We start from the raw sequence: 21,653 nt of genomic DNA, 5'->3' as shown, positions 1-21,653 counted from the left end.
TCTTTACCCTCCCCTTTCCCCTCAAAAAAAGACTCTCAATCACCTTCAATTCTTTTGTCAATCATGAAGCCCTTCTCTCTACTCCTTAAAGCCGCACCCATCTCAGGATCTCTCAGCTACCTATCTCTCAAGTCTCCTATCTGTCTCTCATCATCTTGACGGGAGCGCGAAGCAACCTTTCATCAATCTCAACTCATGACTATTTGCTCAATGACGCGATGCGATGAGCGTAGAGCGAGCGATCTGGGCTGGACAATAATGCCCCGAGGGGTTTGTCATGTGGAGCAGCAGACTTTCCCGTCTTCCCCTCCTCCCTTATTGTCCTATCCCTACTCTAACGTCTTCACTATGTCTGCGCAACAACAACCGGCAGCGATCGCCAGAGGCAAGCATGCGATCCTTTTGGGGGCAACGGGCGCCGTGGGGTCCTCACTCCTCTCTGCACTACTCGCATCGGGCGCCTACGGCCAGATCCACGCCTTTGTTCGAAAGCCCTTCAAGGAGCGAAAGGGCCTGGCCTCGGACGAGCGCGTAGTTGAGCACATTGTCGACTTCGACAAACTCGTTGGCGACAAGCCCGACGTGGCGGAATCGGAAAAGTTCAGGGATGTGCAGGCCGATGTCGTCTACATTGCTCGTGAGTCTTCCTTCCGAAGCAGGAGAGGGAGGGTGCCATGCATGCTGATGTTTGACCTTTTGGGGATCAAGTGGGCACTACGCGAGCGCAGGCTGGTTCGGCTGCTGCATTTGAAAAGATCGACCGAGAGTACGTCGTCGGTGCGGCACGAGCCTCTCTTGTAGGATCCACCGGGGGAAAAGGTCAGGATGAGGCGCACCAGCGTGTCGTCTACTGCTCGACGGCGGGCGCAAGCAGTTCCTCCCCGTTCCTGTACCCCAAGTCAAAGGGCCTGACCGAGGATGCTTTGTGTGAGTCCTGACTCACTTTGTGCTCTGACATAACGTAGGAACAGCTGGCTGAAGATCGATCCTCGACTCGTCACAGCAAAGCTGGGCTATGCGCAGACATTCATCTTTCGACCTGGCTTTCTCAAGAATGCCATTCGCGAGAAGCCACGCCGAATCGAAGCTCTCTTTGGCTGGTTCACCTCCAATGTCCTATCCAAGATTTCCGATGGCGCAGAGATCGGCGTCTCTCCCCTCGCAAAGGCCATGGTGTGGGCCGGCACAAATGGTGTCGAAGGGCTCGACAGCAAGAAGATCGGGACAAGGATTCAGGGGGAGGGCAAGAAGGGGACGGCAGTCTTGATCGGGAACGCAGAGGCGGCCAAGATCGCAGGAGATGCGGAGCTGCTTCAGTAGTTAACCGACGTCAAACAATGCTCAGCTTAGAAAGTTACCCGCTATCTTGTCGAACTTGTCTCATTCCAACGTTCCCGTGGCCAAGGTGCGAGAGGCACGTATTGCAAGATCAATCCATAGAGAAGCGCCGAGAAATGACCACCGTATTATGATTTTCTTCTCTCCTCAAGCTATTGATTGTGTTGGAGAACATTGAAATGGAAAGAGAATGGAATATGGATGACGGCAAGCGATAAGTGAGGCTAACCAAGTGTATAGCTGAATGGAGGGTGGATGAAGAAGATAGAAGACAAGAGTGACAATGGTGATGATGTTAATGACAAGAAATGGTGACGTTGATTGAAATAGTGAAAAAAGTCGAAGAAGTAACATGATTCGAGCGAAGGTCCTGCATTGTTTGCCTTCAGTGCTGTCGCGCACTGCGCGTGAACCAGTCGCTCAACCGCCCTTGCTGTTCAGCGTGCCTCCTAATCCCTCGGCCGCCACCACACCCAGGGTGACGTCGCCCTCGTCGTCGGTGCTGTTACTAGCGTGGTCGTCCCTGTTCTTCGCCAATTCATCCTTCCCCCCTCCTGCTGCAGGAAGAGGTGCAGTGGCCGCTTCGTTGTCCATCTGGCTCGCACTCCTCGAAATGGTGCTCGGTGGGCTCGAGTAGCCTGTGTAATTTGACCCACCGACCTTTGAAACATCCGTAGCTGGCGTCGCCGTCGACGAAGATGACACACCAGCGTTGTTGTCGCTACTCGTCTTTTCGCGGCTGTGATCTCCTTGATGATCGCTCGAAGAAGAAGGACGCTCGCCAGAGAGGGCAGGATCATCACTGTTGGCAATGAGCGACCCGCGAGGATAGAAGACGGGAGCGAGCATCGTCGGCGGAGCATGCATGGCGTACTGGAGATGATGGTGGTGGTGGTAATGGGGCTGACTTGGTTGGCTACAGACAGGCTCGGCCGCCCCAGCCAGGACGTAAGGCTCCCATCCGACTGCCTTTCTCACCCTGCGATGCTCTGAATCGACAGCGAGGACAGTGGAATACATCAACGTGTCCAGGACCAACGTTAGATCCGTCGTCAGGCTTCTGACCCGATTGAAGCTCGCCACCGTCGAGACGGGCACCCAGCCTTCGCGGTCCATGCACTGGCGCAGGAAAAAGTCGCCCTGAAGGTTGCGATGAGAGAAGTAGAACTCGATCTGGTTGAGCAACCGAAGCGTGGGTCCATCTTCGCTTTCTTTGTTAGCCTGCGAGGCATACTCGGCCGGAGTCGTGCTCTCTTGGGCTGGCGAAGATGGGGGAAAAGGTGCGGCGGGAGGGTAACCGTACATGGGCTGTTGACGGTAAAGGGCAGGATCGGCAGCCATAGGAAAGGGCGGATAGCCTTGATAAGCAGTCGGGTACTCTCCATAAGCAGACGCCCAAGCTTGCTGCTGCTCCTCGTAGCTTGTGCCGTATCGATTGTGGTAGTCCGCGTATGCGTGGTGACTGGCCCCCCTTCCTCTGCCGCGACCCCTTCCTCGTCGAGGCATGGGCCTCCACGGTTCTTGAGACGGGCTCAGCGCCAAGGGGTCGGTAGCTCGTGTTGGAGAAAACGATCCGTCTTGATTCAATCGAGGAGGGCGCTGATAAGGATAGGGAGAAGAGGGACCGGGTGAGCCACTCCAGGTAGACGAGGCGGCTGTCGTAGCGGCAGAGGCGGCCGCCGCCGCCAATTGCGCCTCAAGACCCGTTGGTGTCGGTGGCAAATGTGCAGGCCGGTTCAGGTCCACCGTGGGTGGGTCCGAGAGCGGAGTCGCCGCTCCAGATGGTGACATTGGACCTGCTGAGAGGTCACCTCGCTGCGAGACTCGCAAGTTGTTGAAGCGAGGTCCCAATGTGGTTCCCTTTACCGAAGAAGATCGTTGTTTGGGCATGGAAGCAGAGCGTCGACCTTCTCCGCCGGGTCCATCGACGGTGAGAGCGTGGAAGGAGGACAAGAGCTTGCTATTTGCAGCCTCTTCGCTGCTGCCTTCGCCGCCCACATCCTTTCGACGGCCTCTGTGTTCATCGTCGTCCTTGAGACTTGCTGAGACGGAGCCAGCTGGGGAAGGCTCATCCTCGGCCTCTGCCGATGCGACCTTACGAAACCCTTTCTCAACTCTCGTCGATCGATCCTGGTCGTCTTGCTTCGAGCCCGCAGGCATGGAAGCAGGTATCGAAGAATACAAAGAGTCCGCGGGGGGCCCGCTGGCGCTCCTCCCCGGCAAGCTCTTTGCATCTTTTGGCTTCGGTTGACTTTTCTGGGAGCCGGCGCCAGCGCCAGCGCCATTGCTGTTGCTCGCCGCTTTCTTTGACTTGCCACCTGCAGGAGGCGGCGCATTGTGTGTGATGTTGGGGACAATTGAGATCCACTGCTTGCCACCTGCCTTCTTTCCCTGCTGCCGCAGCACCTCGACATCCAGACCCTGGAGACCAAGCTGTTGCTGGGCTGCCGTCGAGGAGCTCTCGCTGACCCGCCGACGATGCATCAGCGCATCCGAGTCACCCGAGAGGGTGCCCGCGCCGCTTCTGCTGTCAATGGTAGCTGCCGTCGGGCTTGGCCAGTCTTCTGTGTCGCCCATTGATGGCCCGCGGGAGACAATCGACGACGAGCGATCTTTCCTGCTTGCTGTTGAGGCATTCGATCTCCTCCGTGTTCTCTCTTGGTTGAAGCGAGCCTCTGATGCGTGTCCGTTGGCGGCGACTGGCTCCACCTCGTCCCTGAGAGAGGCTTCTGCGTGGGCATCATTTGCTGCACGCTCCGCGACACCATTGTGCAGCTCCTTGTCCTCTCTGTCCTCTTGCCCAGAAGGCTGAGATTGGTGCTCGCCTCCGGCGCTTGGAGACACCTTGGCACCTCCATTGAGCATCGAGATTCTGTCCAACCATGCATTGTTGTCCGAGACGGCCGCTGCCGCCTTTGTTGTCGATGCTGGTGGTGGCGCAACCCTTACTCCTTCGTCAGTGTTGTTGTGTGACGCTAACGCAGAAGCGCCAAGGGGCAACGAGGTCGAGGAAGAGGTCGACGCCTTTCGTCTGTCCCTGTCTTCTTCTCGCTCCCTATCCTTTTCACGTTCTCTTTCCTTTTCAGCCAGCTGCTTTCGTCGAGCCTCCCACACATTGGTGGCAGTAGATGCGCCCGTCATCGAAGATGGCATCTTGTCGCTCGCATCACCCATGCTTGGCGGCGAAGGCTTGATTGAGGAAGAGTTGAGCGGGGTCGCCGCGGTGGCCACGGGCGAGATGGAAGACGCCACCACTGATGCTGGCGTCGACGTCGACGAACGAGCAGCCTCGCTCGTTTGGGTTGGCGACTGAGAGGTTGGAAGCCGAGTTTGCCACGCACCCCGGGGGGCCTGCGAAGTCGAGGTGCTCCACGCCGGGAAGGAGGACGAGCCAGTGGCGGGGACTGCCATCGACGAGACCGAGTGTCTTTTGCCAGCACTTGCTGCGCCGCTGGAAGATGCAGATGAGGAGGGAGAGGGGACAGATGTCGACGCCGCACTTGCCGGAGCGGCCATCGTAGAGGAGGCCCCAACTGGGTTGGAAGGTGTCCTGGCGTGGCCACGGCTACTCATCGTTGCCTGGACGTTACTCCTTGACGAGAGGGAAGACGAGGGTTCAGAGGTCGCACTCGACGAGCTGTTGCTAGCGGCCGCCGATGCAGCAGCAGAGCCGTCTTTTGCTCGACGAAGTCGCTCCGCGTACGACAATTGCGGCTTGCCCGTGGCGGCAGAAGACCAAGCGGACATGGTGTCTCAAGGGCCAGGGTTCGCCGAGAGCAAGCAGAAAAGTGCAGATGCCTGCCAAGAGAGCGAGTCAGTCCTTGCTCCGAAGTTTGGGCGACGCGAGCGCGAGGCCAGAGAAGGGAAAAAGAGATCCGAGGAGAACAAGAAAAACGAAAGAGCTTTCCCGAAAGCCAGGCAAGGACAAAGGCGCCACTTGCTGTACCTCCTCGCGAGCCCTGGAGTTTGCTCTCCTACTCTATTGAGAAAGTTCATCTGACCGTCGTGACTTCTCCGGCGTGGACAAGACCCAAAAAAAAAGTCGAAAGATGGAACAGCGGCGACGGTCTGGTGGCGGGTTTACTTCAACCGAAAGAGACGAGAGGCTACCCCTCTCTCTTCTCCCCCTCATAATGCGCAACGATCGCGGCGACGGCAGACGAGCACACTCACTTGTGAGGGTAAGTTGCTAGAGCTATCTGGTCCCCAAAGTCTCCGGCCACGCTCGTCTTGCTCCCTCGATCGGTGCCAGCCTACTCCTCTTTCGTCGACTTTCTCGAGGTCGTCCCCACGTCTCCTACTTCTTCTTGAGCAACCCACAGGTGAAGGATCGCACTTGCGCCCGAAGCTTCCCGCCCTCTCTCTCTTTCTCCTCTCTGCTGAAAATTGCAGGAGAAGCGCAAAGCCTTTCCCGAACTCTCGAAGCGCCACCTCTCGAAACCCCTTCGCCGACCGTCGCCGTCGCTCCCCAAGACGACGCTCCGAGAACCACACCACAGAGCAACGCTGACCGGGGCACCCGAATGCGCAATCGGAGAGGCAGAACTCGACAGATCGGAGGTCGGGTGGCCGGAGGGGAAGAAAGAAAAAAAGATAAACGAGGTAGCGGCGGAGGGACGAGACGGTAATGAGACAATGAATGAGAAGCAACGAGACAAAAGAAAGAGAAGGGCACACAGATCCAGAAAAGCGAGACTAAAAAGGTGCGCACTGCACTATTGCTCAACGCTCGTACGCACGCGCCTCTCCCTTTCCTTGTAGCCCTTTCAAAGTGAAATGCCGTCAAGCCCGGCCGCGTCCTTCCTGCCTCTCGTTCACCGAAAGGAAATCACAGGATCGAGCTTCGGGGCTGGCCCTCCGAGTCGACGCAGATGCTTTTAGCAGTACACCAGTTGTAGTGACTAATTCACTTTGGTCCTGCGCCACAGCAGGAGCAGGAGCAGGAGGGCTGCATTGAACGACGCATGTGATTTGCACAAGTCATGGGCGGCGTGCGGGCTGCACTGCTCGCGTGAGCTCAAGTGTGCACCAAGAAGGTTTGAGTTGGGCATGCAGTGCGAATGCAAAGCAAGTAAAAGAGGGTGTAAGTGTCCATTTAGAATTTCAAGCGTTTTGAGTAGGACCACAAGAGAGAAGAGAGAAGAGAGAATGAAAGAGAGTGAAAGAGAAGTAGAGCGAGCGGTGGGTGGGGAGCGAGTCTAAGAAAAGAGAGGACAAGCAGAGTGGGTGCGGACACAGGGGATACGATGATGGTGAGAAAGAGAAACAGAGAAAGTGGTGCGACCGAAAAGATCAGATAGAGAGACAGCGTGGCGTGAGTGATCGAGCGAACGACGAGAGTAGACAGGAGTGAGAAGTGTATGCTGGATGCTGGTGGGCGTCAATGATGCGAGACGATTAACCCGTCCACCAAGGAAGGGAGGGGAAGTTGTGCGACGAGACAGCAATTCGATTCGACCCAGTGTCCCCGAGACCGAGAAAGAGAAAAGAGATGAGAGACTGAAGACCGAGAGACTCTGCTCATTGACGGAAGTAGTCGTTTCGGCCCCCGTACGACCCCTGCGAGCTGTAGTGGTTCGAGCCGTGCTGAGGCGTGTCGTAGAATCGATTCGGGTCTGTGTAGGCAGAGTTGTTGTAGTATTGCTCGCCCACATCGCCTCCCGACTGGTGCTCGCCCCAGCCATGTTGCTGGTACTCGCCGCCGTGGGCCAGGGGCGATGGTCCTCCTCGCCTGCCTCCCGGCTGCCCCGGTGTGGTGGCGGGCGAGTCGTAGTAGGGCGAGGCAGGCGTGTTGACGTCCTGCATCCGGTACGAGTCAAAGGTGCCCATGCTGCCCCTTGCTTGCTCGTGGACGCCCATGACGGGTGTGTTGACACGCTTGTACTCGTTTCCTCCTCCCATTGTGTAGCTGCCCATCCCGTACATGGCTCCTCCCGAGGCATTGTGGGACGTGGAAGGCGCGCCGACCTTTTGCGGGCCCTTGTTAGACCTCCGCCTCCAGCAGCACAAGCCCAGGACGATCAGGGCAATGACGGCAGCAGCACCGACTGCAATGCCAACAATCTTGGCAATGCCAAAGCTCGAGCCGTCCTTGCTAGGAATAGCGGTGTACTTGGAGTTGTTGACGCCGGCAGGCAGCGTCTGGGGGGCGGCGCCTGTCGCGAAGTTCTGTGGGATTTGGGCGCCACTGGTCTTAGACCCAATCATGATCTGTACTCCTTTGCTAGGAACACCATCGATGGTGATGAAGAGCAGCGCGGGACCAGGAACAAAGATGTTCTTGTTGAGTGGCATGGGGTTGACCATGTAGCTGACGCTGCCGTCGTCGTTGACAGTGTAGGTGTGAGCAAGCTGAAGGCTGCGCTGGCCCATGTTCATGGCGTGCGTTGAGAAGCCAGGCCGGATGACCATGACCTTGGTGTTCTCTGCCTTGTAGTTGGCCGAGCTGCCCATGAAAGTGCTGTCCATGGTAAAGTTCCAGTTGTCACCGCCGTAGAGAAGGTAGCTTGGAAGACCCTGGGGCTGGGGGCGCGTCTCAAAGTAGTACGGTGGGTACCACTTCTCGACCTCGTACGTCGTGTTGAACGCCTGGGGCGTTGTGCCAGTGGGCATCGTAATGGCCACGTCCTGGTGCGGGTTTGAGCCAGCGACGAGGACCGATCCGTCAGGAATGAGGATGGCGCTCGAGTGGTAGAGACGGGCGATGGGCGAGTTCTGGAAGCCCTTCTGAGAGATGCGCGAACCCTTGGGCTGGCTCGGGTCGTACAGAACCGGCATGTAGGTTGGGCTCTGGGCCATGCCTTCGGCGCTGACATTGTACGGCATCGGAATGAGGTTCCAGCTCTGGTTGGTGTAGCCGGCCACGCCCTTTTCGGCACCGTTGACGATAACCATTGTTCCGTCGGGCAGGTGGATGAACTGGCCCATCGAGCGGCCCTGGGGCAGCTTGTCTTCGGTCGTGTACGAGCCACTGACAAAGTTTCCATCCGCGTCCTCGGGCGTGATCGACGAGCAGTCGTCTGAAGCAGACACCTGTTGAGGATCAATCTTGGGGGAGGTGTAGTCGCCCCACTGCTCATCTGTCATGTAGGTGCCGCCACAGAAGAGAATGGTGGGCGTGTACTTGTTGGCAGGCGTGAGTGGCAGCATGGCTGTGGCACCCGAAGCAGGGTAGACACGGACGATTTCTACAAGGAAGGAGGAAGGGGGACAAGATCAGCCTCTGGACTCATTACCCTCTTCTTAGTTGGCACACTCACGACCAGGCATGTCGTCGAGGTTGTGGTAGGCGTTGTTCTCGTCCCCGCTGGTGTAGTTCCACAGTGTCGTGCTGTAGTTGGCCTGCATGAACATGAGACCGCTGGGCATGAGGTACATGTGTGGATACATGTTGAGGCCTGGACAAAGAAAAATAGATCAGTAAGGGCCGATCGGAACAAAAAGCAGGAGAGAGAAAAAACTTACCGCTAGTGGTAACCATAAAGTTGTTGACGGCACGCGCGTTGCCCTTGGAAGGGAAGAACTCCCAGGTGGGGTTCGCAGCGCCTGCGAGAAGGTTCTGCAGCGATCCCTGCGATTGCGTTGAGAAGGCTGGATCGACGTTTGGGTAGTTGCGATTGATGAAGCCACCGGTGGTGGACCCGCCAAGGATGATGGCGCTTCCGTCGGCCAGGACCTCGACACCTGGGTACCAGCGCTGCGAGTCCATGAAGCTGCTGTTGTCGTTCCAGAAGAGTTTAGACGAGTCCGTGTTGGGATCCATAATACGAATGGCAGTGCGGCCGTCATAGTCGCCGTAGACGTTGGTAGGTTGCACAGTGGCGCCTCCGTAGCCGACAGGGTTGTTGCCACCGACGACAACCCAGGAGCCATTGCCGAGAGTGAAGCCCGATGCGCAGAAGGGATTGGAAATCAGCTCCAATGCCCGGGGTGTGTTGTCCGTGAGGCTCATGATAGCGCCCCACACGGGCTTGTTGTCAGCCGTCCTGGCCCGGTTGCCCTCCGTCTTGTCGAGGATCATGACATTGTTCTCGTCGATCAAGGCCATCATCATGGCCGACGCCAGCGAGTTGTCAAGTACAGTCTCGTACTGACCGGCGGCCCGACCAGCCTCTACGCCTGGTGCCAGCGAGGTCAGCGAGGCGAGACCCAGCGCGGCCACAGCGGCCCCGAGAGCCTTTGCCAGCGAGGGCGCGCGCCATCCAGACGACGATGATTTGGACGCGAAGAAAGACATGATTGTGAAGATTGTTATGTGCTGTTCGTGTCTCGCACAGCGAGGTGAATAGTCGTTATGCGGTGCCAAATGAGGGAGAGGGAGCGGTAGACCGACGATGGTACAACTACCTCGTGGCCTCGGCTCGACGCGATGATACGCCCCTTTTCCTAAGGGTCGTCGGGGTTGGCCAATGTTCGCGGTCCGCTGGCCAGTCGAGAGAATGGGAGACTGCCAATGCTGATCTGATGCCGTCACCGCCACTCACGTCGGAGAGAAGGATGCTTTGCCGGCTATATGGGGTGGGGGTGGGGAGCGGTCCTGGTCGAGAGATAGAGAGAAAAGGGGAAGACAATATAATAGGGTGTAGTGGTGCTTGCGCGAAACTGGGCGCTCGAGTTTCGCCCGCTTGGACTCTAAACCACTGACCACCACGGCGAGGCAAAACTCCAGTCACATCGGAGAGCTGCGTGTTGCAAAAATATGTGCGCTTAAAAATTCTTGGAAATTGAACCTCGTGTGTCGTGTTTGTATCTCGGTCTTCGCTTCTTTGCATAGCCAAGCTTTATGAGCATGATGCCGACTGGAGTGCGCAAAGACAAATGCTTATGACTCTGTGCAATCTTGCCTCTGATCTCGCTTCCTCCGATCTGTCGACGACGGTGTCCGACATCGTCGTCGACGCTGTCTTTGGTCTGACGAGGCAAAGAGCACCACGGTCGCCCGTCTCCTATCGAAAACGCGAGCGTTCAAACAGCCCGCGAAGCCACCGCACAATGGCTCACACCTGTACGTTGATCCGCCCGCCCGCTCAACCTCCCACTCAAGCAGAGGGGAAAAAGTTCTATCAGGTCCAGTTACTCTTGCCATTCGGGTCCTTGAGGCGGAAAAAAAGGGAAGAATATCTCGAATAATGAATGTCCCTTTCGTCTGGGATACCGACGGGATCCCGTCGCCAAGGTTGTAGCGCGAAGTTGCTGCTGCCTCTCGGCATGGCTTGGGCATTGCCCTGCCCAGCCGGCATTGCCAGTTTGAACTAAAATTAAAGAACCAACAAAAACCCAAAATGAAAGAAACGATAAATCTCCAGAGCGAAAAGGCAGACAGCAATATATGGGCCCTTGATTAGGAAATCTCGAAAGAGCCCTAGCCCCGTATCAGAGTCACGGCGCTAGCCCCGGAAGCCCCTGTTCCAGCAATGTTCCACAGACACGGACTTGTTTGGTTGCCTTCGCTCTAGATATAGGACGCGGACCACGCGACTACTGCTCGAAGGGAATGCATGCCGCTCTCGGCAAGGTCAAGAAGACCGGCTCAAGGGTCCTCTGCGAAAGACACCGCGCTGTATAAACAAAATCGGGAAGTAGAAGGCAGGCTTGGGCATTCTCGGCGATAGCCCTCTCTCTTCGACTATTATTAGTAGCAGCGCAGCACTGACGATCTTGATTAGAGAGAATGTAGAATGCGGAACATACTGCAGGTGCGCTGCTCCTGCTGATACAAACACTAGCTACTTCGAGTTTGCTATGTGTGCATCATCAGAACCTGGTGAGATCCCTTCCAAAGACCTTGTTGATGGTCCAGAAGAAGGGTACCAGGATCCGATTTCTCCAGCTGAGGCTCATCCACGTGTACGCCGATCTCCAAATGACCCAGGCGAGTCTGCCCTGGGCCTTTGCGTTCGGGCTGTCGACGATGGCCGAGCCCTTGCCTAGGCTGGCCATGGCGCCCATGTTCTTGTGCTTGAAGACCGTCTCGCCCTCCTCGGTGTCGTGGTCCATCTCGCCATTGAGGACGGCGGCGAGGTGCTTGCCCTTTTGTGAGGCCACCTGCGCTGTTGCAGGCAGCATTTTGCCCTCAATCTGGCTGCAATCGCCAATGCCCCAGACGCCCTCGACGTGTGTCTTCTCTGCACCCTCTGAGGCGGCTGGCTCGAGAATGCGGAGATGGTCGTCGGTGAGGAAGAACTGATTGTTTGGGTCCTTTGCAATCGATACCGTGCTTTTGACCAGCGGTGATGCGCAGATGCCTGTCGACCAGACGAGCAGGCCAAAGGGGATCTCTCCATCTGGTTCGACGATCAACCGCCCCTTGTCGACGGCCTTTACTTTGCGGTTGAGGAGCAAGTCGATGCCGTCTCGCTTGAATTTCTCGCGTGCATAAGTGCTCAGCGAGGCGTCAAAATTGTTGAGAATGCCAGGAGAGGCGTCGACGATGCTGATTCTCGCCAGTGGCACCTGCTCGGGGTAGAGCCGCTTGAGGTCCGTCGCGATGAGATCGTGGAGCTCGGCTGCAAATTCTGAACCCGTGGGCCCGCCACCGACAATGATAAAGTTGAGCAGAGCCCTGCGCTGTTCATCGGTCAGGTTCGGGTGGTCGGCCTGCTCGAAGCACTCGAGGATCCTCCATCGGATCGAGCGTGCATTCTGGACATCTTTCAAGAACCATGCATGCTCCCGAACGCCCTTTGTGGAAAATGTCCGGTTGTACGCGCCCACGGCGATGACGAGCTTGTCGAACCCGAGCTCGTACTCTCTTCCTTCCTCGAGGCTCGTCCATGACTCACCCGCCGCCTGGCTGTGATGGCCCACCTGCTTGGACGAGTCGAGCACCGCTTCGTCCGAGTCGGACTCGATGGCTCGCCTGTGTGGGGCGCGCGCCATGAGTGTCGAGTGACCACCCCTCGCGTTGGGCACTAGTCTCTTTGGCTGCTGGGCTTCGGAACTTGTGGCCGCTGGCCCTGCAGCACCTTCCTCCATCAGTGGGTCAACCTCGCGAAACGCGGGCGGGTAGGCCGGCATCAGCAGCAGCTTCTTGTTCTTCAGGTCAATCTTCTCCGCCCAGGCGTGGTAAAATTGCAGCTGGCTATGTCGCCCGCGTACGGGCTCCATCGTGGCTCGAAACTCGAGCAGACCTGTTGCGGCCTGGGCTAGCAGCGGCGTCATGGCAAAGTAGGTGTTGGGCGAGACGCAGATGACTTCGTACTTGGACTGTTTGGGCGAGGTCGCGCGCCATTTAGCTTCAGCGCTCGGTGAAAAAGAAAGCGAGCGCAGTAGAAGGATGCACTCAGGAACCCACCTGGTTGAGCGACTTGAGGAGCGACATTGCACCCCATCCGGAGCCCAGAATCACGAGCCTCTCCTTCTTCTTCGCAGGCTCTTGTGACGGCCCTTTTGCGACTGTTGCGTACCCCACTTGCCTCGCCACGGCGAGCCTCTGCAGAGTCGTCCTTGCGAGCACCAACGGCCTCGAAGGCCCGGCGATGGTCACCATTGCGTTTGAGAGCTGATGTGAGCGGAAAGACAGCGAGGACGGAAAGGATACGATCCACCTCTTCTTGCTGAACCTTTGCTTCCATTTTCGTCATGTCCGAGTGGAGCGGGAATCCTGGGAAAAGTTGCGTCGCACGGGCCGGTTCATTCCGTGCAAGGCGATTGGCTTTCAGACACGCCAGACGCCTTGCCTGTCAAGCAATTATTGGCGGCCCATTTCTTCGAGATAACGCAACAGGGTTCGGGCCGGTCAAGCCTGAAAGTGACAGAACGTAAAAGTAGTTGTACAGAGTACAATGAGCAGCAACCACAGCGGGGTTCTGTATCCGTTGCGAAAATCCGCCGCTGGATCGGCCGATCGCAACAAAGGTCCGATCTTGTCCGTCGTTGGGCCACTACTCGATGATCTGTACGGCTCTCGACCGCTTTCACGCAAGAACCTCCGGATCCTCGAGCTGGCCTCTGGCGAGGGACGCCAGGTAGCCCACATCGCCTCGAAGCTGCCCACGTATGACTTCCACCCGAGCGAAGCGGACGAGGCGTCGTGCGCGCAGATCGACGACGTCGTTGCCTCTACGACACCGCCGCTGGCCAACGTCCAGAAGGCGAAGTTGCTGAGGATTGAAGAGCCGGACGACTGGCGCATAGCAACGAGGCAGAGACCCGTCGATGCCGTCTTTGCATTTAATCTGGTCCACATTGCTCCATGGGAGGTGACGCAATGCCTCTTCGAGATGGTCGCCAACCCCGAGGTCCTCGCTGACGATGGCATCGCAGCTCTGTACGGCGCATGGAACGAACGGGGCCAATTCACAAGCGATGGCAACAGGGAGGTGTGTCTCGAACCCAGCACAGGCAACGGCAAATGGCTCATCGTTTCTACTTCCGCAGTTTGACGCCGTGCTCAAGGGGCGAGACGCTCGCTTTGGCTTGCGTGACGTGGATTCAGAGCTTGTTCCTCTGGCAAAGAAGCACGGCTTCCTTCTTACGCAGAGAACAGAGATGCCGGCCGGAAATGTGAGGAGCGACATGATGCACTCCTTCTTCTTCCCTCCACCATGAAGCTGACCGACGACGTCTTTGCCAGCTTTTCCTCGTCTTCCGCAAACAGCAGCTGCCATAGAGCACGATATGACAAGAAACTCTCTTCCATTTGTACGATAACAATACATTGTAATTTGTAACTTCTATCACTTTGATGCCCATCGCCCCACTTCCTCGACACCGTCTTCGACAAGGACGAACATGGCGTCCCTCCCATGGGCGACGTCGAGTATGGATCCTTTGCCAATCCAGTCCTTCCGAAGAACCGTGACTTCGACGGGCTCATACACTCTTCGCTCGATGTCGTCGGGCGTGAAGCGACTTGCTATCATGTAGCTGGGCCACGGCTTGCGTTGGCCCAACGATAGCCGACCAGCCGACGAGTCGAGTCCCCAGACAAAGAGAGAAGGTGGACTGCCAGCCACAATGGCAGAAGCCTGCTCGAGTCCGGCCGAGATGCTGGTGGCTTGGGAGAGGATCCTGACCGGACGATGGCTCTGAAGCTGCTCCTTGCCCTGACCCAGTGCGCCAAAGCCAGCGGTGTAGACGTTGCCTCGATCTGGAATGGGACGGCAATGTGTTGCGTTAGTCTTGCTCCCCATTTTTCAATCGAGTAAGGAAAGAAGAAGGAGGGAGGGGATATTCAGGTCACAGTAACCTGGTCGAATGAGGGCGATGCCCCCCACCCTTGGCGAGGATGGTGCCCCCCACCAAGCGGCGAGTCTGAGCTACCTCTCTGTTCGCCAGGCCGAGAAGATTGTTGGCTTTTTTTCCTCAACGAGAGAGCACCGACGCTTCTCTGAGCTTGCCTATGCAGTCTGCATTCGCATCATGTGGGCTCCCAGGCTCGGACGCTAGTCGTGACTTACCATCGAGAATGACGACGAAGCTGCCGCCAAGCTTGACATCGACTACCCTGGCACCCGGTGCGAGCGCCTGTTTCAGAGCATCGGTCGCCTCCGTGGGAACGTCGATCCTATCGATGGCTCCGCCCCCAACGAGCGCCTGCCCGTACTCGCTGTTTCCCCAGCCCCAGACCCGTCCACTTTGAGTCCAAACGATCGAGGTGTCGCCGCCTGCAGCAACTCCCACGAGCGGGTCATCGTCCAACGAAGGAAGCGCTGGCTGGAAAAGGGACGGAGGAATGGCGAGCAAAGATGGCGAAGAGATTCGATGCTCGGGGAGGCCCAGCTGGCCGTCTGTATTGATGCCGCATGTCCGGACCTGCTGTCCCTCGCCGTTGTCGACGAGGATCACCGTGTGGTCGAGCCCTGAAGAGATGGCCCGAATATGGACGCCTTCCGATGCACCTGTCACATCGACGCTTCGTGGCGACGAGTAGAGAAGAAGCTGCGGCTCGCCACCTTGACTGAGCGCATACGGTCTCGAGGGTCCTCCTAGCCCGAGCTGGCCAGACGTGTGGTCTGGGCGCAGAAGAATGTCGTTAGAATTGAGGAGAAAGAGAAGAGAAAGGGCTTGCGTGACGCTTACTCACTCCCAAATGCATGCACGAGCGACTTCGACGCGCCGTCAATTGTGACGATCCAGGAGCTGCCAAGGCCTGTCGAGAGGGAAGCAATGCCTCCTTCGCCGGTGAAGCCGGACGAGACCATACCCCACGTGCTCTCCTGGCTAGCAAATCCGAGGCCCAGCTCCCCAAAGGTATTTCGACCGATGGCAGCTACCTTGTAGAGTCCCGACGGGTAGACTTGGTGCTCCTCTTGATCGATTCCATCCTTGACGACGGGCAAGGCGGGGGGCAGTGTCTTGTATGCGACAAGGCAGTGCGAGTGCGACGCTGCCAAGTTGGTGAAAGACAGGCCCTTTTGCGTCACGGACATTCACATCAGTAAAGCCACCGTTGAGGAAAAAAAAAAAAAGAGGCCAGGCACCGGCTCTCTGCGTACCTGCTCGACGTCCGGCTGCACGCCGAGTGAGAGGAGCCAGTCCTTGGGCACCTCTCGCAGGCTCGCGCTCCGTCTGTCCAGCACCGAGCCGGACCACAGCAACCTCTGCACACCACAGCCCCTTGTTGAGCGCAGGGCCAGCGCCACGGAGGGCCACATTTCCTGCGGGCGAGGCTCCGATCGTCTTTCTCTGTCTAGACCTTTTTGTCTCCGTGGGCAAGTTGGCGGGCCTAAAACACGGGACGGAGGGTGAAAGAAAGAGCACGTCAAAATAAGGAAACAAAAGCAGAAGGGCTGTGTCGAAAAGTGGAGGCGAAAGAACAGTGAGTCGGATAAGACAGAGGGTACCTGTCAAAATTTAAAGCACGCACCCGGAGGTGTCACACACCCACCTCTCCCTCAGTCGGCGTCAGTCGTCCTCCTTCCAGCATCGACAAGTAGTCGAGGACAGACCAGGAAAAGGAACAGATGGGAGACATACATTGGCCGACTGCTCTACAAGCAACTCGACTGAACGGGTCGTCTTATACAGCAGAAGAATAATAACAAGCCCTTGCAAGCCAAAGCACTCGCTCCTCACAATGCCGAGTCTTCATGTCAGTCACCGAATGCACCAGGTGAATGAGTGGTCGTGAACATCCGTCCTCTTCAGAAGCAGGCAGTTGCTCATCAAAACAATGTTTCCAACCCTCGTCCCATGACGACAGTACACTATCATCCCGCGCGTGCTGTACGTGCGGAGGATTGGTTTCAAGAATTGGTCACTCTCCTTTGGCAGCAGCGGTCGGGTCACGTACAGCTGAATGTCCGCCATCGGAAAGGCGGGTGCGCGCGGCAGCCACGAGAGAGAGAGAGATCTGAGGGCTGAAGGGGTATTGAATTGAAGAGGAAGGGGGTAATTGAGGGATGCCTGGGTGGATACAGTGAGCTTGTCTACATAACAATCTGAGAGTGAAGAGTATGTGCGGTATCTTGACGACGAGAGTATGACACAATTTCCGGCTGCGCTGTTTACAAAAATGAGTATATGACACAAGGGGCTGCTGCCTGGTGTGACAGGAACAGTTGAAGACGAAACAAAGGGGTAGAGGTTGCTGGTGACAGGACTGGCTGTCGGTCCGTCCATACCGGCGCTAAAATGGTATGCTCGGGCAGATCAGAAGGGAAGCAAGCAAAACGGACAGCGCGCCATGATTCGCGGAAAGATGATTCAGTGCTGGTGGTGATGACCAAAATCGCGATGATGGGTCTGACTCTTGCCATGATCGAATTGGTGAATATGCTCTGGACAATCCTTTTGCTCGCTGCGGAAGAATACGTGACGGCTAGTGCTGCTGCTGCTCTCGCTCCTCATACGCTCATCTCTGGGCGAGAGGGTGTCTGTCTCGTCAATGGACGAGGCCATAGTAAGTGCTGGTGAAGGGAAACTGCCATTCGACGACGAAGGTCCCTGCAGAAAGGATTCGCCGGAGAGCTCACGTCGAGGGACGAGGGAACGACGGCTTGCCTCGACCTCTGGTGACTCCGACCTCTGACAGTCGCACAGCTGCTGCTTCTGTTCTTCCACAAATTCGTGCATCTGAGAGGTACCCTGGTCCTGCACGCCAGCCTCACAGTGGAGCAGGAGTGGGGGAGAGCTGTTTCGGCGACGAATACTGGCAGGTGGTTGAAGACCTCCGGGCTGGCCATCAAGGCCACCGTACTCCTCGAAGTCCCAGAACGAGGATCCAATGGCGTGCTGAAGCTTCTCATTGAGCATCGGCGTGTCTGCGGAAGGCATTCTCGGTGGTCTGTTTGGTCGCTGCGGCTCGTGCTGTAAGGGCGCGCTGGCATGCTTCATTGTCGCTCGATTGGGTGGCGTGTGAGGAGGTGTAGGTGTGCTGTCCTCGGCTGTCTCGCTCACGCAAATGCTGACTGTCGCAGAGGACGAAGTCTTCATTGGCGGGAATGACGAGCCTTCGCTCGGTGAGGACGGCGACGCTTCCGTCGGCGAGGTCAACGGTGTCCCAAGAGGGGAAGGCGTCGACGACATGTTGGTGCTCAAAGGAGAGGCGCACCGTGATGAGCGTCGAGGAGAGAAGATTGAAAGAGAAGGGGCGATGGCCCGGGAGTTGTTGACGCAGCGCTTAAGAATGACATTGACAAGTGAGCGTCAGAGATTGCAAACTAATAAAGAGGAAGGCAAAGCAGGGGCGCCTCGAACCAATTTGGTTGTCAAAAGAAAGTTGTAACACGCATCTTGGGAAACAACATCCGAAGTGTCCGACCGAATCAAGCTCCGAGGATAAGGCAGGTCAGCAAGTCAAAGCCCCAAAGCAGACCCTGGCGTCATACAGTAGTAGTGTAAATCTCGAAATGATAGAGCAGAGCGACATCCTGCAATGCTGCTCCTGGATCCGCATCGACACTTGCATCAGATTCAACTCCGACTCGGCTCTTCATATCAGCCGCATTATTGCCGCCCCTCTCAACACTAGCTAGTCAGCTCGTAGTGATTCCGTCATTGTGTCCCTCAGCAGTGGCCGCACTTTATGTTAAATCATGCAGCCTGTGTGTCGCTTTGCTCGTTCTTGTTGTGTCCCTGACTGGCCTCGCGCGAGAAGCAGGGGACGCTGATATTTTCTCATGCAGGCTGGCAGCCACTACTGTAGCCACTGTAGGCAGGGAGGTAAGGAAGCAATACTAAGCAGGAGTCGGCAGCCTCAATTCCGTGTTTTAAACATGGAGAAGTCGATAAAGTTTGAGCGTTGCGCGGCCCGATTACCTGCATAACATTCGACTTCTCCAGTACGTAGTGTAGTGGACTCAATAATGTCAATACAATCCTCTGTGTTCTCCCCTACCTCACTCTAGCGGATGTAGACCAGAGAATGCTCCGATCATAAATCTGTCTCAAATGCATGCCCTATAAATATTGGACGGTGAAAGGCAGAGGCCGCTGAGCTCAGCAAGATATATACAGGGGTTGGTGGGCAAAAGCTCCGCGGGGGCGACCCAAGATAAGACCATGAGATCCAGATCTATAGAATTCGGGACGCCGGGCGACCTGAGGAAGGGTCGGCGGAGTAAATTTCCCCCCTTTTCTTTTCTATGAGAGAAGGCTCATAGAAGGCTCCCATTCACATGACCGTTCCCGCTTTGCGGACCGTGATATGCCCTTTGGTCTTGAAGAATTCGGACCTCTGGACCTTCGAAATAGTACGAAGTCCGAATGGATTCGTCCAGAGGGAACGTGCTCCTCTGCACAACAAGGTTTCCTCACTTCCATTACGGGAAGAAAAGAGGCAAGGAGAGCGCAACCCAGGGAAGTGCTGGCGCCAAGCTAGTCGGTGTCACATCATGCTATTTCCGAGGACGCTCGCCTGACCAAACGGGCAAACTAGTGACAAAAAAGAGCCCCACTTCCTCGCGATCTTCATTCGGTTCCCAATGCTTATGTCAAAAGCCGAAACGACGTCAAGCTCAACTGTTGCCACCTTGTCTGGGGTTTCTGACAGAGATCGATCACCATCAGTGCTGCTGTGCCCACACTAAGAGGCCCAGAAAGGGAAGAAGGGGGGTTGACTTCGGGAAAAATGGCGAATAAGCTCCTCCTCCACATCTTATCGCGTCCCGCACACAGCTGCTGCTGCTGCTGCTGCCGCCTGACTGCCCCCCGCATCGACTTATCAACATCATCTTCGTGGAAAGATTGAGACTCGGAATGAGCGACTGGAAAGAACGCAGCCTCAAGCATCTGGCCAAGCGCGATGCCGCCGTGCCAAAGGAGTACCTCGTCGACCTAGCCTCGCTTGGGATCGAGCCGTGCCCCTTCACCAAGGAAGCACTGCCTCGTCCCTTGGATCCCAAGCTACCATTCAAGCCCGATAAGGATGTGTCGGCGAGCATCTATCCGACCGACTCGGTCGTCGACGTGCCTAGAAAGGTGCTGGACATGCAGGATGTCGCCATCACCGAGACGCCTCTCGAACAGCTCGTCGAGCACCTCGCGACCAAGAAGCTCACCTCGCTCCGATGCACAGAAGCGTTTCTTCGCAGGGCCCTCCTTGCCCACCAGCTCGTCAATTGCTGCACAGAGACCTTTGTCGACTACACGATCAGTCGAGCAAAGGAGTGTGACGAGTACCTTGAAAAGCAAGGCAAGCCAATTGGCCCCCTACATGGTCTCCCCGTCAGCCTCAAGGATCAGTTCCACATTGCCAAACTGACGACGTCGATGGGTTACGTCAAGGATGTCGACTTTATCGCAGAGGAGGACAGCGTCATCACCACCGTACTCCTTCGCGCCGGTGCTGTTCCCTTGATTCGCACAAACATCCCGCAGAGCCTGATGCGATGCGAGACGGACAACTACATCTTCGGTCGCACAGTCAACCCCTACAACCGAGCCTTCACCCCCGGCGGCAGTTCGGGCGGAGAAGGTGCCCTCGTCGGGATGCACGGTAGTCCTCTTGGGCTGGGCACAGACGTGAGTGCTCTTCATTTCTTTTCTGGCTAGTCTGTCTCCGATCTAGACGTACATGGTGCTAAATTATCAAGAGCAGATTGGAGGCAGCGTGAGGGTGCCGTCGGCGTTCAATGGACTCTGGGGCATGCGGCCTTCGATGCACAGGATTCCCTACGAGGGATCCGCCAACTCCTTTCTCGGCCAGCACACCGTCTATTCCGTCATCGGACCCATGACCCACAGCCACGGAGGCCTGGTGGCCTTCATGCGGGCTGTGCTGGGCCAGCGTCCCTGGGAGCTGGACCCCATCCTAGTCCCCATGGCATTCAATGAAGAGGCTTTTGCGCTCAAAGACCTCGGGCGAAAGTCTGGCAGCACCCACGACGATGAGAAGCAGGCTCTGCAGCCAGGTAAGAAAGGCCAGCTGTGCTTCGCCATCGAATGGGACGACGGCATCGTGCATCCACACCCACCGATCACGCGTGCGCTGCGTGAGGTGCGCGAGAAGCTCATCGCTGCAGGCCACAAGGTCGTTGATTGGGTGCCGCTGGACCACGCCAGGGCGTACGACATCATCGACCGCATCTATGCCGCCGACGGAGGCGAAGACATCCGTCGTTCATGCGCAGAGAGTGGCGAGCCCGTCATGTACAACCTCATGGCCGAGAGATACCAGGGCGCAGACAGGCCAAACGTCTCCGTCTTTGACTGCTGGCAGGTAGCCAAGGAGAGGGATGCCTACAGAAAGGCGTACCTCGATCACTGGAACGCCACGGCCGCCTCGACAGGCACCGGCAGGCCTGTCGACGCCGTCCTGGCACCCGTCAGCAACTGTGCTGCTTGTCCCCACGACACCAACGACTATGTGGTGAGAGTCTCGTCGGGCCAGACTCGTGTCTTTGCAATGGCCTCTCTTCTCTTGGCCTCTTGGCTCACCTTCTCTTCGAACATCTGTGACAGGGATACACGACGCAGTGGAACTTGACCGATCTGCCCGTCGTCGTCATGCCCATCACCCATGTGGATGCGGCCAAGGACAAGGCTCACAAGCTCGACGTGCCTTTCTACGAGGGCAGGGACGAGGAGTTTTGGACCCGATACGACGAGAACAAATGGCACGGCTTGCCCGTCAACCTGGGTCTCGTGGGCAAGAGGCTGCAGGACGAAGAGGTGAGATTGACCCCTTCACTCCTCCAGCTCTCCTGACACCTTTCAGTATGCTGACAAACGCACTCCATCTTCAATCTCCAGCTGCTGGGCTTGGCCAAAGTCATCGCCGACGCTGGCGCAACCCTCTCTAGCTAATTACCGAAGTTTGTTGACTGAGGGGCAGTGAAGAAGAAGAAGAAGAAGAAGAAGAAGAAGAAGAAGAAGAAGAAGAAGAAGAAGAAGAAGAAGAAGAAGAAGAAGAAGAAGAAGAAGAAGAAGAA

General features: G+C 56.9%; 9 protein-coding genes across 9 annotated transcripts; 4 read left to right on the top strand and 5 right to left on the bottom strand.

The window, feature by feature from the left end:
* Nucleotides 1–348: 348 nt before the first annotated feature.
* FA10DRAFT_287636 (hypothetical protein) lies at nt 349–1,320 on the top strand (the record flags this gene model as incomplete). The annotated part of the gene is made up of 3 exons (XM_025524157.1): nt 349–637; nt 709–927; nt 1,004–1,320. The coding sequence occupies 3 exons, from the start codon at nt 349–351 to the stop codon at nt 1,318–1,320; spliced, it is 825 nt and encodes a 274-aa protein (XP_025375275.1).
* Nucleotides 1,321–1,758: 438 nt separating this feature from the next.
* On the bottom strand, nt 1,759–4,854 carry FA10DRAFT_261532 (hypothetical protein; the record flags this gene model as incomplete). Its single annotated transcript, XM_025520075.1, has 1 exon — nt 1,759–4,854. One exon carries the CDS (start codon nt 4,852–4,854, stop codon nt 1,759–1,761), a length of 3,096 nt encoding a protein of 1,031 aa, XP_025375274.1.
* A 1,542-nt stretch (nt 4,855–6,396) lies between these two features.
* FA10DRAFT_254051 (DUF1929-domain-containing protein) lies at nt 6,397–9,923 on the bottom strand. The gene is made up of 3 exons (XM_025519714.1): nt 8,803–9,923; nt 8,598–8,735; nt 6,397–8,525 (listed from the first exon to the last, which is right to left on the bottom strand). Exons 1-3 carry the CDS (start codon nt 9,572–9,574, stop codon nt 6,859–6,861), a joined length of 2,577 nt encoding a protein of 858 aa, XP_025375273.1. The 5' UTR covers nt 9,575–9,923; the 3' UTR covers nt 6,397–6,858.
* A 213-nt stretch (nt 9,924–10,136) lies between these two features.
* FA10DRAFT_268296 (hypothetical protein) lies at nt 10,137–10,673 on the top strand. The gene has a single exon (XM_025522267.1). It carries the CDS (start codon nt 10,156–10,158, stop codon nt 10,465–10,467), a length of 312 nt encoding a protein of 103 aa, XP_025375272.1. The 5' UTR covers nt 10,137–10,155; the 3' UTR covers nt 10,468–10,673.
* Nucleotides 10,674–11,091: 418 nt separating this feature from the next.
* Nucleotides 11,092–12,826, bottom strand: FA10DRAFT_287633 (FAD/NAD(P)-binding domain-containing protein; the record flags this gene model as incomplete). The annotated part of the gene is made up of 2 exons (XM_025524156.1): nt 11,092–12,543; nt 12,632–12,826. 2 exons carry the CDS (start codon nt 12,824–12,826, stop codon nt 11,092–11,094), a joined length of 1,647 nt encoding a protein of 548 aa, XP_025375271.1.
* Nucleotides 12,827–13,036: 210 nt separating this feature from the next.
* Nucleotides 13,037–14,014, top strand: FA10DRAFT_268294 (DUF938-domain-containing protein). The gene is made up of 3 exons (XM_025522266.1): nt 13,037–13,658; nt 13,717–13,842; nt 13,913–14,014. The coding sequence occupies exons 1-3, from the start codon at nt 13,122–13,124 to the stop codon at nt 13,946–13,948; spliced, it is 699 nt and encodes a 232-aa protein (XP_025375270.1). The 5' UTR covers nt 13,037–13,121; the 3' UTR covers nt 13,949–14,014.
* On the bottom strand, nt 13,965–16,060 carry FA10DRAFT_268292 (RCC1/BLIP-II). The gene is made up of 4 exons (XM_025522265.1): nt 15,777–16,060; nt 15,365–15,692; nt 14,739–15,293; nt 13,965–14,428 (listed from the first exon to the last, which is right to left on the bottom strand). Exons 1-4 carry the CDS (start codon nt 15,933–15,935, stop codon nt 14,016–14,018), a joined length of 1,455 nt encoding a protein of 484 aa, XP_025375269.1. The 5' UTR covers nt 15,936–16,060; the 3' UTR covers nt 13,965–14,015.
* Nucleotides 16,061–16,780: 720 nt separating this feature from the next.
* FA10DRAFT_268291 (hypothetical protein) lies at nt 16,781–17,917 on the bottom strand. Its single transcript, XM_025522264.1, has one exon. The coding sequence runs from the start codon at nt 17,554–17,556 to the stop codon at nt 16,987–16,989; it is 570 nt and encodes a 189-aa protein (XP_025375268.1). The 5' UTR covers nt 17,557–17,917; the 3' UTR covers nt 16,781–16,986.
* Nucleotides 17,918–19,479: 1,562 nt separating this feature from the next.
* FA10DRAFT_232540 (amidase signature enzyme) lies at nt 19,480–21,524 on the top strand (the record flags this gene model as incomplete). Its single annotated transcript, XM_025518910.1, has 3 exons — nt 19,480–20,244; nt 20,321–21,116; nt 21,184–21,524. The coding sequence occupies 3 exons, from the start codon at nt 19,480–19,482 to the stop codon at nt 21,522–21,524; spliced, it is 1,902 nt and encodes a 633-aa protein (XP_025375267.1).
* Nucleotides 21,525–21,653: the final 129 nt, after the last annotated feature.

Source organism: Acaromyces ingoldii, assembly GCF_003144295.1.
Source record: "Acaromyces ingoldii strain MCA 4198 unplaced genomic scaffold FA10scaffold_5, whole genome shotgun sequence".
NCBI lineage: Eukaryota > Fungi > Basidiomycota > Exobasidiomycetes > Exobasidiales > Cryptobasidiaceae > Acaromyces > Acaromyces ingoldii.
The sequence above is the reverse complement of the archived record's forward strand: the minus strand, read 5'-3'. Positions and strand labels throughout refer to the sequence as shown.

Bases quoted from the DNA above. Each gene is read 5' to 3' on its own strand.
- FA10DRAFT_254051 (XM_025519714.1), bottom strand. From the start codon at position 9,574: ATGTCTTTCTTCGCGTCCAAATCATCGTCGTCTGGATGGCGCGCGCCC. The intron at 8,736-8,802 runs GTAAGTTTTTTC...TTCTTTGTCCAG, and splicing joins CTTTATGGTTACCACTAGCG to GCCTCAACATGTATCCACAC. The intron at 8,526-8,597 runs GTGAGTGTGCCA...CCTTCCTTGTAG, and splicing joins CCTCGACGACATGCCTGGTC to AAATCGTCCGTGTCTACCCT.
- FA10DRAFT_268296 (XM_025522267.1), top strand. From the start codon at position 10,156: ATGCTTATGACTCTGTGCAATCTTGCCTCTGATCTCGCTTCCTCCGAT.
- FA10DRAFT_268294 (XM_025522266.1), top strand. From the start codon at position 13,122: ATGAGCAGCAACCACAGCGGGGTTCTGTATCCGTTGCGAAAATCCGCC. The intron at 13,659-13,716 runs GTGTGTCTCGAA...CTACTTCCGCAG, and splicing joins CAAGCGATGGCAACAGGGAG to TTTGACGCCGTGCTCAAGGG. The intron at 13,843-13,912 runs GTGAGGAGCGAC...CGTCTTTGCCAG, and splicing joins CAGAGATGCCGGCCGGAAAT to CTTTTCCTCGTCTTCCGCAA.
- FA10DRAFT_268292 (XM_025522265.1), bottom strand. From the start codon at position 15,935: ATGTGGCCCTCCGTGGCGCTGGCCCTGCGCTCAACAAGGGGCTGTGGT. The intron at 15,693-15,776 runs GTACGCAGAGAG...GTGACGCAAAAG, and splicing joins TGCAGCCGGACGTCGAGCAG to GGCCTGTCTTTCACCAACTT. The intron at 15,294-15,364 runs GTGAGTAAGCGT...TTCTGCGCCCAG, and splicing joins GCTCGTGCATGCATTTGGGA to ACCACACGTCTGGCCAGCTC.
- FA10DRAFT_268291 (XM_025522264.1), bottom strand. From the start codon at position 17,556: ATGCCTTCCGCAGACACGCCGATGCTCAATGAGAAGCTTCAGCACGCC.